The sequence below is a fragment of the Canis aureus genome, chromosome 26, assembly GCF_053574225.1.
Source record: "Canis aureus isolate CA01 chromosome 26, VMU_Caureus_v.1.0, whole genome shotgun sequence".
NCBI lineage: Eukaryota > Metazoa > Chordata > Mammalia > Carnivora > Canidae > Canis > Canis aureus.
In genome coordinates, this window is record NC_135636.1 from 18,332,348 (window position 1) to 18,347,974 (window position 15,627).

The 15,627-nt window shown below is 40.7% G+C and overlaps 1 protein-coding gene across 13 annotated transcripts in view; it reads right to left on the reverse strand.

Moving 5' to 3' along the window:
• Positions 1-15,627, reverse strand: part of PLCB4 (phospholipase C beta 4) — a 418,936-nt gene that overhangs the window by 127,612 nt on the left and 275,697 nt on the right. For all 13 annotated transcript variants that reach the window (XM_077872231.1, XM_077872230.1, XM_077872235.1 and 10 more), the window contains 3 exons: positions 9,409-9,489; positions 8,525-8,584; positions 7,112-7,255 (listed from right to left, as the gene is read on the reverse strand). In XM_077872231.1, coding sequence (XP_077728357.1) covers positions 7,112-7,255; positions 8,525-8,584; positions 9,409-9,489 — 285 coding nt within the window. The remainder of the gene's footprint in view (positions 1-7,111; positions 7,256-8,524; positions 8,585-9,408; positions 9,490-15,627) is intronic.

Below are 15,627 nucleotides of genomic sequence, written 5' to 3' on the forward strand. Positions count from 1 at the left end.
AGATAGAAGGGGGTCATGGGAGGCCCAAGGAGACAAGTGTCATCCACTCCACAGATAAGCCAAATGAACGCAGCCCTCCTTCCAAAGGCAGAGAGAGAATGATATTTTCAGCAATAAGACAAACGAACCACATTATCTTCATGTGCAAGAAGAAAACACCTAGATGGGATGAGGCACTTAAAGCTTACAACACACACCCACTCATTTGCTGATTCATCGCTCACAGCTCTGTCCTGAAAAAAAGTTCCTAAACTGGCCCTCACTGCTTCACTTCACATATTCATGAGCCTCAAAAAACATGGAGGTGATGGGATAAAAAACTTTAATCAATCAGTAAATCAGGGCTTGGATGATAGGAAGCTGAGACTTACAAGTTACCACTTTAGCATCCAGTAGGCATTGGCTCAGGTGAGCCTGGGCAGCAGACCAGGGAGCTGGTGTAAGTTCTTCAAGAGAAGCGGGATATAAACACTCCTCATTGAGCTTCTCCACAGGGCAGTGCTTCTCACACTTGTGTGTGCATCAGAAGCACCAGAGGGCTCATGAAAGCACGAGGTTACTTGATTCAGTAGGGCTGGGGCAGGGCCTGAGAATCTGCATCACTAATTCAGTTCCCAGGTACTGCTTGAGCTGCTAGTCTGGAGATTACACTTTGACAACCACGGGCATATATAATACAATTAAAACTCCATGTTCAAAGAAACAGCATTTTAACAGGGAGTGCTCTGAAACAAGGCTATTGCTAGGGTCACAGGTGCTAATTCATTTTAATGGTGCTTTCTGTGTTCTTACTTGTGAATACTAAATCAATGGCTAGGCTAGTATAATCCATAGGTCTACAGATTAACCTGTTTGCTGTAGTCAATCAATTTGATAAAAATTTAAGTTCACAGTCATTGTGAATTTTCAACTAAGTCCATTTGTACACTAAGCAACAGGACCCAAACTTCATCCTGCATCAGAATCACCTGGCAGGGGCACCTGGGTGGCTCACTGGTTGAGAATCTGCTTTTGGCTCAGGTCGTGATCCTGGGGTCCCAGGACTGAGTCCCGCATAGGGCTTCCCACAGGGAGTCTGCTTCTCCCTCTGCCTCTCTCTCTGTGTTTCTCATGAATAAATAAATAAAGTCTTAAAAAAAAAATCACCTGGGAACTTAGTTTAAAATAGATTCCTGGGCTTGGCCCCAGAATTTCAGATTTCTTGGGTTTGGGGAAATTGCATTTTTTAGAGGCTCCCAGGTAAGGCCAGTGGTCTAATCCCTCTGAGAAGCTCTGTGTTTGGGAGGAGAAAAGCTAGATGAGAGGAGGGAGGTTCTACAGGGCTTTTCCCACGGAAGTTTGTAGTTAGCCCTTCCACTTAACATAATTCAAGTTCAGCAAAGTGGTTTTGTCATTCAATCCAGTCTACTAAAATAAGATTTTATTATCTGTAATAAACTACCTGACTTTATCTTTTTTGTATACAAAAAAGAACACATAACATTTTTATAGTTTAATTTCTATGGTACTTATTCGTGGGCTTATTTGAGGACTTGGTTACAAAGCATAATTTATAGAGTTTGCCAAATATTTACAACCTGCATGAAGCATAATGAGCAGTCTGGAAATTGTCTAAATTCAGTCCAAATCTTTGCATTTTGAACCTCATAAAAACAGCTTATTTTTGTAATCAAAGGAAAATTCAACTTAGTATAAAATAACACACTTATTTTTGGGGATTTTAAATGAGGGTGCATTTCCATCTTATGTACAGTGACTCTGTGATTTCAGTTTGCTGTGCAGTGCCAGCTGTAACTTAATGAAAGACATCTGAACTCCCTTCAACAAGCCAGAGACAAATTCCTTCCAAGCTGGTTGCATTCCGAGAGAGAAAAAATACAGAAGAGAAACCGAGTTGCTTTTCTAACTAAGGAACACAGTTATAATGTTCTGTGTTATTTGCAAAGAGATGAGGATGATCCAGGAAAAAAAAAACGCTTTATTACAGCTCAGAAAAAAACTGGACAATACCATTTTCTTGCGACTGCTTTTATTCACAGGCATTTTAAGCGACCTATCTGATTCACCTGTTACCCAAAGGCACATATATTAGAGGAAGAAGTGGCCAACAGTTTGCTAGCCATTCCTTTTAACAGAGGGTTTTTTTTTTTTTAAAGAAAGGAAAAAAGCTAAATTTTCTAACTGAAGGACAGGAGGGATTAAGGCAAACATTAAATAATGATCTAAATTGGAAAAAGGAAGACACCAGGTTAAAACCTCCAGTCTGTTGTGGATTCTCAGTGACAGTCCCCATGTATATCCTGCAAAGGGACTCTAAAAATAACACTGTGGAATCCCAGACCTTTTAAGTATAAATGCATCCCATTTTCTCAGGCTTCTTGTCATCAAATTTTCTCAGGCTTCTTGTCTTTCCTAACTTCTCTTACAACCAAACTGGCGGTACAAAACTGGAGGTGTTTAGCAATCAGAATTATACACATTTATCACACAGGTTAGAATTCATTGATTCTGTCAATATAAAGACCTCAGTAAAGTGGGAATTTATTGAGCACCTACTAAATGTTGGGCACTGACATTCCTAGATATTGGGGATATAGCAGTGAACAGGACATTGCCCTAGTCAGCAGAGGAAGAGAATAATGAATAAATGGTATATAGTGATCAATGCTATGAAGACAGTACAGCAGGGTAAGGAGTGAGGGAGACCCATGGAGTGGCAAGATGGGGAGCTGAGGCCATATTCCAGCAGAGACATAAGAAATGTGAGTGAGAAAGCAGTGCATGTAACTGGGGGAAGAGTGTGTTCAGGCAAAAGGAACAGCAAATGCAAAGTCCCTGGAGCTGGAGGGAAATACAAAAGACGAGAGAGGAAGAGAAGGACAGAAAGGAAAAAGTAGTGCGGGTGGCTTCTTACAGGGCCTTGTAAGTCTTGGAGTGTTGTGATCTGAATCACATTTTCAAAGCATCCCTCCAGCTGCTATTTTGAGAAAAGACTCAAAGGGGCAGGGCCAAGGCAGAGAACCCAGTGAGGGGAGATGGCCTGGGGCACACTGTAGTGATGGCGGTGGTGAGAAGCAGCTAGATCCTTGGGACAAGGGTGTTTGTAATAGGCAGACGTGGGAAGCAAGGAAGGCGTCTGTGGTCTCAGCAGCTTGTGAGGACAGTGGGTGAAGGCTGAAAGGTCTAGATTTGGATGTAAGTTGACGATACCATTCGGCATTTATTTTGTAGGGCAGAATGGATGTAGAACTGAGTACAAATCTTCCTTTTTTTTAAGATTTTATTTATTCACGAGAGACACAGAGTGAGAGCAAGAGAGGCAGAGACACAGGCAGAGGGAGAAGCAGGCTCCATGCAGGGAGCCCGACGTGGGACTTGATCCCAGGTCTCCAGGATCACGCCCTAGGCTGAAGGTGGTGCTAAACCCCTGAGCCACCTGGGCTGCCCTGAGCTCAGATCTTCCAATGAGGTACAGCGCAAGGCAAGTTCTTGCCTCTTTAAGCAGAGAAGGCAGCTGAAGGAAATACAAGCCGAGCTACAAGATGTTTTCTATACCGGTGTCCTCTTTTATTGAAGAAAAGCACAATCATATTTTTGCAGTCACATGTGCTGGAAAATATTTTCTATTTATTTGAAACCTCAACTCTGAGAAACTCAGATACTATGCAAACTTAAAATATCCACTTGAAATAAAGAGAAAAAATAACAGAGAATCCCATGGGGAAAAAGGAAGAACAAAGTAAAATGGCTTTGGCTCAAAGTCAGGAAAGGTTCCTCCTCCCTGTGAAAGCTGATTCTCTATGGAGAGTATATAAAGCTGAAAGTTGGCCCATTAGCCTGGATGAAAAGTTTGGTAAAGTAGTTTTTGTTTGGTTGTTTGTTTTTCAGAATGGTCAGGTCCTAAGTGTTGTAAGAGTCGAGAAATTAAAAACAGACTCAAGAATCTCAGAGGATAAATACTCCTAAACAAGTTCTATACTAGAAACTCTCTCAGGCAGCCTGGGTGGCTCAGTGGTTTAGCGCCGCCTTCAGCCCAGGGCCTGATCCTGGAGACCCGGATCGAGTCCCATGTCAGGCTCCCGGGATGGAGCCTGCTTCTCCCTCTGCCTCTCTCTCTCTCTTTCTCTCTGTATCTCTCATGAATTAATAAATATTTATTTTATTTTTTTTTTTTTAAATTTTTATTTATTTATGATAGTCACACAGAGAGAGGAGAGAGGCTGAGACACAGGCAGAGGGAGAAGCAGGCTCCATGCACCGGGAGCCCGACGTGGGATTCGATCCTGGGTCTCCAGGATCGCGCCCTGGGCCAAAGGCAGGCGCCAAACCGCTGCGCCACCCAGGGATCCCTAAATATTTTTTTTTAAAAGAAACTCTCTCGATTTATCTCTCCCTGGTCAGACTAGTACCTGTCAGATGTTCACAAAACAAGCAAAAACCCCTGACCAGGGAATGCTAAACTCTCACAGTTACTAAGCTAACATCCAATATGTTGGACCCTTTGTTCTCACTTTGCATGATTACTATGAGTTACTTGTTTATTTCCAAACCTGTTTATGTTCATTGTAATTTAAAAATTATATGAACCAGAGCATGTGCATGGCTCAGTTAACCAAATGGAGTGCCCAACTCCAGATTTCTGCTCAGGTCATGATGCCAGAGTCCTGGGATCGGGACTCACATCAGGCTGTGCACTGGGCATGAAGTCTGCCCAAGATTCTCTCTCTTCCTCTTCCTCTGCCCCTCATCCTGCTTGTACGCTCTCTCTCTCAAGGAAATAAATGAAATGGACTATGATAGCAATCAAACCAGGGAAAGCAAAAACATGGGATTTATTGATTTGAGCCATCTTCCTAGGACTGTACTTGCTCAGGGCATAGGTGGGGTGGCAGTAGTATCACATGGAATGCCACGAAGCCTGAATGTCAGGCCAGACTCTGGCCCAGCCTGATTTGTAGTCGTAAGTTCTTTTAACTCTTTGGCCTCTGCCTACTCATCTGATGTGGTAGGAAGTGCTTCCTAAACTCCATTTCCTGTTCTAACATTCTGTGGCTCTGTGATCATCAGAGCTAACACTCACTAAAAAGCCTTCTGTACTAAGCACTTTCCATGTACTAACTCATGCAATCCTCATGACAATCCTAAAAGCAGATACTTTGGTATTACTCCCATTTTACAGATAAAAGAAAATGAGGCACAGAGGAGTAAGCCGTGTGTCTATGCCATACAGCTGCTAGCAAACAGCAAGGATTTGAGCCTTGGCAACCTGGTCCCAAAGCCCAAGCCTACATCAAGTCATACCGTCTGCAATATGACAAGCTGACAAAAGCCAGAAAACACAGGTCTGCAAAACTGTCTTTTTGCAAAATTTTGGGCAGCCCAAGATCTGTATCTGATTAACAAATCTTTTTATGAGTGGTCAGCATGGACTTCTGGGATTGAATGTTGCTATGGCAAACAGCGACTAAAAACGACCTCTGTGGCAAATATGCAGGCGTGACTACAGAAAACAGGAACAATACACATTTAGATCAGAAGGGTTCTCTTAAGAAACCATTCAAACTGGTGTTGATCTAAGCAAAATCATAAAAGAACTTGAAGGCTTTGCAATTTCTGTTCTCCCAAAGCAAGATAACTTGTAATAACAGCACAAAACCAGCAAAACCACCACAAGACAGAAATGTAGGCTCTCCTGTGATGTGGAACATCCATTCCTGGCTCTAAATCCTAAGTATGGGAGCATCTCGGACTTCATGCACATCTGAGCCATCTATGGCAGGGGGTGGGAAGGGTCTGGTTAAAAGAACGAAGATTGTGGATCTATAGGTCTGTGTGGACCTGATACTCTAAAGTATAAGGAGCTCCTAGGTGAGACTGTGTTGCTGGAATGCGGACCATACTTTGTGAGTGGTGGTAAAGAGCCTACAGGGTCTCAAGAGTCTACAGAACTCATTTCTGCCACCAGTTAGCTGTGGGCCAGGTTTAAGTCTTCTATGCTTGGATTTGTCAGATGATCTTATCTGTATGTTCTCAGTCTAGCTGTAAAACCCGATATCTGCAACAATGGTTTTCTCATTCAACCCTACACTGAGTTTCTTCTGTTAGGATTAAAATGGGAAAATAAAATGCCTTCCTACCCCCCTCAAACCCATGTCTCTGCAACAGGAGAATCAAGGCTAAGCCCTCCTCACATCTATTATAGAAGGATACTTAGAACTTGCAGAAAAGTGATTTATTTTTGAGGCTTTCTACTTTGGCCAAAATCACTTTGAAACTCATTAGCCAGGGCAATGGTATACTGGATATGGTATTAAAAGATGGATCATGCCCCCATTCTTTAATAACTTCTAGGGCTGGAGCGGGGGTGGAGCTTGGATAGCTTTATCATCTAGACTTGCACTGTCTAATATGATAGCCATTAGCCATATGTAGCTATTGAGCTCTTCAGATACAGCTTGGCTGAATTAAAAACCCACATGAGATTTTGAAGGCTTACTATAAAAAGGATGTAAAATATGTCATTAAAAATTTTATAATTACTATAAGTAAAAATGACAGTATTAGGGGTATACTGTGAATAAACTATTTTATCAAAATTAATTTCACCTGTTCCTCTTACTCTTTAAATGTGCCTGCTAGAAAAATTTCAATGATATCTGTGGCTTGATTTATATTTCTACTGGACAGTGCTGATCTAGCCCTTTGCTATTCAAACCGTGGTTCTCAGAACAGCAGCATGGGCATCAGCTAGGAACCTGTGAGGGAGAATTTTGTCCTCATCTCAGACCTACTGAAACAGAATGCACATTTTAACAAAATCCAAGGTGATTACTATGTACATTCTAGTATAGCAGGTGTTGGGCTAGTTTCTCCTACAACTTATTGACAGAAGTACCTGGACTTTTGGTTTACTTAAGTGATGCACTAAAAGAGTTTTGTGCTTGCTGAATTTTCTACAACATTTCAGCTAGACAATGGAAATATATTTTTTAAGTTAAAATTATTACTATACAGCTTTAATATATATATGAAAATAATACATAAAATACTATGCACAACACATATATACACATGGGGGGTAAGGAAGGGAGGTTCTTTTCAGCGAGGCTACCTTAGTTACTTCTGGATTCTCAGCCACCATGTATGTGAAACTGATGTTCACCAGATCTGTGCCACTGCAGACACAAACTATCCGCCCTTCCAGATCATTCTCTGACTTTCCAACAGCCTCAAGAGCGGCCAAGATTTTGGGATCCTGTATAGAAGTACACAAATAGGAAAAAAAATTGTTAGATCACAGAGCATGGAGGAAACATGCTCAATTGATGTAAAAATACACAGAAGGACAAATGTTTTCTTCTGATCTAAAAATGCCCTGATATCTAGCATTATTCTAAAACTTGTAGAGGTAAAACTTGTAATGCTACATACTACGAACTCATGTAGTAAGAAAAGTATTATAATATTATTGATTCAGAAAACTAGGTGTGAGGGTCTTTCTTCAGGTGCTTTGTTGTAATTATTGGAGGACCTGGAAGATGCTAATGGAATGAAAAGGCTCTGACTGGGTCCTGCCTAGGCCCCAAAGATCCAAGGCAGCTGTCAGCAGAGGACAGTCACTAGCATCTCATGCAAATAAACATAGACACTGCCACAGCCAGCCACCAAGGGCTATCAAAAAAATAAGATTAAGGCTTTCAAGTAACCTGGACACAAAGAGTATGTTCATCTCTAGAAGCCATGACATCTTCATTTGGAACGAAGAGAGTGTATGTTTACCATAATTATCAAATAAAATAGCATCTTTGTCCTCCAAAAGAACTCAAGAGGAAATGCCAATATAGTTACACAGGAATTTTAGCTAACGTAAAAGAGGACAGCTTTTGAAAAAGACAAACAAAATGATTCACATAATTTTGTTTTTGACATCTAAAAACCTGCAGAGCTATTATGAAAATGGGAATAAATACGATGCTTTAATATTCTAGAAAAAGGCCAGCTTTTAAATTCCTCACATCACTATGTAAACAGCTTCTTATTCAAACAAATCAATCACTGTGAAGAAGATGGATTTACATGCTCTGTCATCTTTTCTCTCAGAGGCAGACTGAGCCTCCAAGGTGAGCCCACGTCTGCGTGCACAGGTGCATAAATATGGAGCTAGCCATGTCGTTTAAATTTCCACATTAACCACAGACCAGAAGTGACTCATTGTTTGTTTTAAAAAATGGCAGCAGAGGGAGGGGGGCCTTGATGAATTAATTTCTGAGTTAAGGAAACTGTTTCTATGATGGAAGTATCATGCAAGCATCTTCTCTTTGAAAGGGGAATAGCGTTTCTAATGTAACTAAACATAATGCAATCCAAACTATCCAATGGATATAGATGAAAAGATTTCTAAATTGTTCTTCATTCCAGCTGATGAGTTTGGGGCAGTAAAAAAAGGTTACATTGCATTCCAGAAACCTTTTCCAACCTAAGTAAATCTGTGTTTAGAAGAAAAGCAAACATCAATCACAGGTACCTTTGGGGTGGCTCCCAATCGAATACTGTTGATGAGGGAGCATTCTAGCACTTGTCCTTCCTGAAAAGAGAGAATGTAATACAGCAGTGAGCTGAAATCCTGCCAGACCTATGGCACAGATGAGGTATGTGATGACGAAGGCAATGCCAATGACAGTAAGGGAGAGAAGGAGTGAAAAACAAAGGGCAGTCATTGCAATACCCAATGATCAGAAATAGTCAAGACCCCACACATTCCATTTCAAATATACTCGTATATATGGATGCAAGTCTGAATAATTACTTATGTTTATAAAGTGCTGTTACCTTTATGCATATAATATTGTTATTAGTGTATGTATCTCATTAAATATATGTGTGTACATGCAATATTAAGTGGGTACAATGCTTTTATAGAATTCCAATTCTACTTTTTAAAATTCAGTTCAAAGATCCATTTAATGTGTGCACTGTGCTATGTATTGAGTAAAGTCCTGGGGTGTAACAAGATGAACATGCTCTTAATGCACCTCTGAAACTCAGCTTGAAAATCTCTTCTTCTAGGAAACCTTCCTGATTCTCAAGATTAAATCAGATCTGCCTGTTTTAAACTCTTGTAACAACCTAACCTTCTCTTAACAACACTCAATGACTTGTACCTTTTATTTATTTATTTTTTGATGCCTGCTTCTTCTCCTAGACTGAATCTATGAGGTCTAGAATACTGTACTTGATCACTACCGTATCCCCCCAATGCCTGCCACATGGAAGCACATTTTTAAAACCTTGAATAAATAAGCAAGTGTAGAGTTCATGCCCTCAAGAGGCCTTCTGTCTACTTGTTGAGAAATAAAATGGTTTAAATCAAAGAGCAGGAAAGAACAATTCACGGTTCCTGTACTATACCTTGCCTTCACTCCTCCAGGTCAGAAAGAAGCCAAATTCATCCACTTTGAAGAGGCAGTTGGGTTCAAACACAAAGGATTCCTGTTAAAAAGAAATGTGTTGATCTGAATGACTCACCCCATTTTGAATCTAATAAAAATGCAAATATCTTTTAGCCTGTAAAAGAGGGAAAATGAGAAATCATCCTTTTGCATCCTAAATCTAATGACCACATTTCCTATTATATTACAGAATATTTTCATCTTGAAAACTCTTTGCATTCAGTTTTGTATTGAAAGACTGATCAACTTTATGCAGCATCTGCCTCTAGAGTAGCTTTAAATATAAAACACACTGATGCCTTGTAGGTCATTGAGAAGAAAGTTTCTCTAAGGCCTTGGAAGAAGAGCTCTGGGAGAGAGAGAGAGACTTCTAGATTCCAGCCAACTGGTCTTCCTCCACAAAAGAGCAACTGTTATCTGTATTTAATATAATGCAAAATATCAGGAGATAATTTTTTTAAGTCACTGATTTTTTTTTTTTGTCTCACTTATCATTCAGATGTTTACTCAGAAAACTTCTAAGATTTTTGTTTTTACATCCAATCTCATTTGGTGTCCTATAAACCAGGACTTGAGCAGGATTTTGAGCTATGCAAAGTGTAGTCCTTGGACCAGCAGCACCGGTATCATATGGGAACTTGACTGAACTGCAGAGTCCAGTGCTCCTGCCCAGATGGACCAAATTAGAGTCTCCAGAAGTAGGGCCCAGAAATATGCATTCCAACAACCCATCTAGGTGATTCTAATGCACACTAAAGTTTGAGAACCACTGCTGTACACTTTGACACGAGAAATTCTGTTGAAACTTACAGAATCAAAATTTGAATAAATAAGGATGTTGGGGGATGCCTGGGTGGCTCAGCAGTTGAGCGTCTGCCTTTGACCCAGGATGTGATCCCGGAGTCCCAGGATCGAATCCCACATTGGGCTCCCTGCGTGGAGCCTGCTTCTCCCTCTGCCTGTGTCTCTGCCTCTCTCTGTGTGTGTCTCTCATGAATAAATGAATAAAATCTTAAAAAAAAAAAAAGAGAAGGAATGTTAGCCCCCACAGGGGCTCAGGGCAGCTATGCTGTACTTGCCAAAGGATTCCCGGTCTTTAGCAAGAAAGCACCATTGTGACTATGAGCACCAGGAAAATTCTGCATCAATGAAAGAAAAAGGGTATTTAGGAAATGAACCCAGATACCCTCTGCCCTCTGGACTGCTTTGTACCAAGACTTGGTACCCATGTGTCAATAAATCCCCATGTCTTTTTCATAATGTAAAGAAGTAGTCCTCCTAGATAATTATAGTGCCAACAAAAGGGAACTTGTCTGCCACATGTGTATCAGGGTAGTGACTTACAACAAATAAAGAGTAATTATAGGATTAAGACTTTAAGGGTCATTCAGACTCTTAGTTTCACCCATCAAAACATATCTTTCTAAATTTCAGGGAAACAGAAACATTTATTAAGGTAAAGCCAATGTCAAGATACTGGGCCACCATAAAGTGTCAGAATCTAGGGTCCTTGAACAAAGCTAGCCTTCAAATTTGTCTGGGTAGTCTCCTGACAGGTGAAGAATATCATTCTTTCATTCTTTCACATTTCAACTCCATATCAGGCACATGCTAAGCACTGCAGACATAGCAATGAAAAATACAAAGAATGGGAACATGGTATGATCTTTGTCTTTGGAATCAAGACCCAGTTCCACTATTTATTTTTTATCATCTCTTCAAAGGCCCCTTTCTAAGCCTCAGAATCCTTATCTAATAAATAAAAGTATTTTATTTTATTTTATTTATTTATGATAGTCATCACAGAGAGAGAGAGAGGCAGAGACATAGGCAGAGGGAGAAGCAGGCTCCATGCAGGGAGCCTGACATGGGATTCGATCCTGGGTCTCCAGGATCGCGCCCTGGGCCAAAGGCAGGCGCCAAACCGCTGCGCCACCCAGGGATCCCTAAATAAAAGTATTAAACATATCTTTCTGGCTCATAGAAATTAAGTGAGTTGATAAGTGTAAAGTACTTGGCACACAGTTATAATTCAGCAAGTGGTAGCTACTATCAGTAATGTATGGTTCAAATTTACATTTGTGGTAGTAAATTACTAACAACATGACATCACCAATATTCGACCCACAAAGATGGCACTTTTGGATGGTTCAACTTTTTTGAAAAGTCTTCACCCAGGGAAGAGCTTACACTCTAGATGGGTCTCAGAGAATGGGTAGGAGTTATCCAGGTGAAGCAGCATGCTGAGCAGAGGGAACAGCATTTGCTGCTTGTAGGCTTAACCAGACACTGGGAACTTCTGAGGAGATGGTGTGGTTAGAACATCTCAAGGGAGTAGCAGCAGATGAGACTGGACACATAAATAGGGCCAGATCAGAAGGCTGTTATATGCCATGCAAAACGTATTAAACTTGACCAAAAGGCTGTAGGGAGTCTTGTATCATTACTGATTGAGAAACAAGAATCACTAATTAAAATATGAGAATTAACACATTTTAGACTACTTCCCAAGCAGTCTCTTAACATTAGTACAGATTTCTTGTGCACAACATTCAGAAGTCTGCCCTAAAATGGCATTTAGAGAGTAGACCCACAATGAATCAACTACCATCGTTATTTATTTATGTGTACCCTACCCTTTTCCAAATAATGATTTGAAATGATCCATGAAATATACATGATAAATAAGAATGGTTTTACAACTTATTTTGAGGTGGAACTTTCAGTTCCTTGGCCTCCTTAACTGTAATGATTTTTTTTTCTCTCTTTCTTTGTCAGTTATGAAGTACCCCTGGAGCTTATCACCACCACCTTGGTATTTCAATTTCTAATGTCCCAATCTTGGACCATGTCACTTGATCCCTCTAGTCCCTACCTCTACAGTATCTATTCTCCTACATCCATTTGACTTCTTTACAACTTCCTAATTGTCAACCTTGCTGATCATTCACTATCCACCAGACTTCTTCCTCCTTTTCCTTCCACTGTTGTCTAGCTAATTTCCATGACCCAATATTACAATCACTCCCTCACAGACACCTTCAATCCCCATGTTTCATTTCTGTTTTCTTAGTCACAGAACCAAGTCCATCTTATCCATATTTTATTGCCGAATTTGATTAAGAAAATCACAGAACTGGATTCTCAGGCTTTAGCTGATATTCAAGATCACAAACTTCACATGAATAGTCAACAATGACTTCCAAACTTAAAATTATTTCTTAAAGAGGTTCCCCACTCTACAAAAGGACTATTTCGTGGCTTCTCAAACTCCTTGGGTACAATTACTGTCTTCACTGGGTAAAAAAAAAAATCCATAAAATAAGAATCTCTCTCTCTCTTCCCTCTCAATGAAACATTCTTTCTCCCAATAGGGGTCAATCCCCCCTCCACCATTTCTGCTCCAGATGCAATCCTCTTTCACTCACACAAGGACTGCAGTCTTTCATTTATCAACACCCAACACACATCAACTTTTCTTTTCTCTACTAGATCATTCCTAGTAGGACACACATTCTAGTTGTTCCCACTGCCTCTGTCACTTACTACCTTATGTTTCTGATTCCCTTTAGAGCATATCTTGAAAAGTTTGTCCATATTCACTGCCTCTCTACTATCTCTCTTCCATACTATCTTTGACCAATTCCATCTGCCGTCTTTTCCTGTCACCCTCTGTTACTTTTTCAGCCAGGTTTACCATGGCTTTCATGGTGCCAAATGTAGCACACACATTCTTTTTTTCCCATCTGATTTGATCTCTGAGCATCAGACCAGTCCCTCCTTGGAAGACTCTCCAATCTTTGGTTGCATATCATTTCTTTAGTCTCTTTTTCTTCTATCCTCAACTTCTATATGTTTTCCAGGACTTGGTTCTGAGAATTCTCATTGCCAATATGTTCCCAGATTTCCATTAACCCCCCCTGATTTCAATACCATCTATTTCTTGGTAACTCCCAAATTTACAAGAGTAGCCCTAGATCTCTCTGAGTTCGGAACTTTACTTGACATCTCCACTCAGATGTCTCCAAATTAAAATGCCTACAACTGAATGCTTTATTCCTTACCCTCTCTCCAAGCCTTTCCAGCATGAGACCTTAAGTTCAATAAATGTTCCCAGTACCTACCAATTTATTGAAAACTAAGTCATCCTTGACTTTCTCCTCTCACTTCCATTAAATGAATCTCCTTCATACTCATATATATCCATTTTACTCCATCTTACCACCATTTTGGTCCAAACCATCATCATTATGTCCAAGGACTGATCTTCCCACTTCAATTCTTTCTTCTCACAGCAGCCAGATTAACTCTTTGAACGTTTCATCAGTTCATTAAAACTATTCAATGGATTCCTGCATTATTCAGGATAAAATCCTACTCCTTACCAAAGGCCCTAGACAAGCTGGGTTCTTCAGACTGTATATGTTGCCACTTTCCACTGCTTTCCTTTTTCTTCATTATAGCCGTGGAAATTCTTCTCCTTGAACTCCTCAAGTTCCTCCCACGCCTTTGTACCTGCAGCCTCTCCTGCCCAGAAATCCCTTCCTACTGCCCTTAGCATAATTGGCTCCTCTGTATCCTGCAGGCCTCACCTTAATGAGCTTGTCTTCAGAGGGGGCTTTCTCTATATTTTTTAAAAGGTCTCTCACATTTTATTCTCTATTACAGTACCTTATTTCTTTGCTTGCACCAATTGCGATCTCCAATTATTTTTATTTCTTTGTGTATTGATTTATTGTATGGCTTTCACACCAAAGTATAACCTCCACGAGGGCAGAGCACTTGAGATGTTCTGGTTCACATCTGCATTCCAAGTGCCTAGCACATCAAAGGCACCCCAAAACTAAATTCACGCACTAAAAAAATAAATGAACATGTGATATCCTGTTTCAAATAAAGTATTTTTCAGCAGGCCAATCTATAAAACAGATAAACAAGAAATTATTCAAGTTGAGGGGGTTGTTTGTAGCAAGCCTGGAACCCATCAGGGTCAGTCCTTGGAAGGCTGCCATGAACAGAGGTACAAATACAAGGACACTGCATTGAATCCAGTCCACATTGTCTGCCTGGCAGAGGGGCTGTTTTAAATTCAGACAAGCTCATCTCAAAGTTTGGGTGTGGCTTTGAGGCACACCCTGGGAATTCCCACTGGACCAGGAGTGCTGTTTGAGTGTCCTTCAAAGAAATCATTTTCAAAACAGGATAAGTGTGGGCAAGGGGAAAAAGTAAGATAGAAAAGTAAAATAAGCTCAAAATAAAGGAGAGCTCCAGAAAGGCATGTCATAAGATCCTAAACAGTTAAAATAGGATACCAATTTGGCTCTGGGCTCACTAGCAAGAAAAGCAAAAAGGGAAAAAAAAATATCATTGACCAGAAACCTATAGAGTTCACAGATAAAAACACATTGGTTGTTAGGAAAGGCAGTAGCCAAAGAGAAATTCTCTGTGGGAGCTCCAAGAAGCCCTGGCCAAATGCTAAAGATGAGGTTCCCAACAAAGCCCACAATAACGTTGTCCATTCTGACCACAAGATTCTTGGACTAAACATATTCAAACTACAGAGATCAAATCTGAGGAGTGTGTGGCAATTAGCTGAAAGGAAAGGAAACACTATCTATTTAGGTTTCTCTCCACTCCCGAGAACACACAGAAGGACCCAGCCCTCAGGGTGAGTAATGCACACATCTCTTTTTTTCCTACCTGCAGTGTTAAATTTCAGATGGATACCTACTGACCACCACCTGGGTGGCAGCCCATGACCTGGCTGAGGCAGTAATATCCTCAGTCCCCATCAGGAAAACTTCCCTCCAGACTGGGTGGGGCATGGCAGGGGAGATCATCAGAGGAAGCTGGCTTCTCTTTCCTTTGCATATCCACTTGTTTTGCAGCTAACAAATGGTAATAGGATTCTCTAGTAAGGAAACGAACCATAGCAGAACTTCCTCCAGGGAGCTCAGAATTTCGGTTCTCAGAAGACTGTTAAAATTCACCACAGTCACACTTTGAGCTCAAGGACTGGTGGACTCTGCCAGCCTAAGGTGCTCACTCTCTCCTCAGGCCACTGGGAGAGACAGGATGAAGGACACAGCAACGCCTTTTGTGATACTATGGACAAGCTGGGGACCAAGGCGGGGCATGTTGTTTGAGAGGCAAGAAGGATCACTTTTGGTGAAATCAC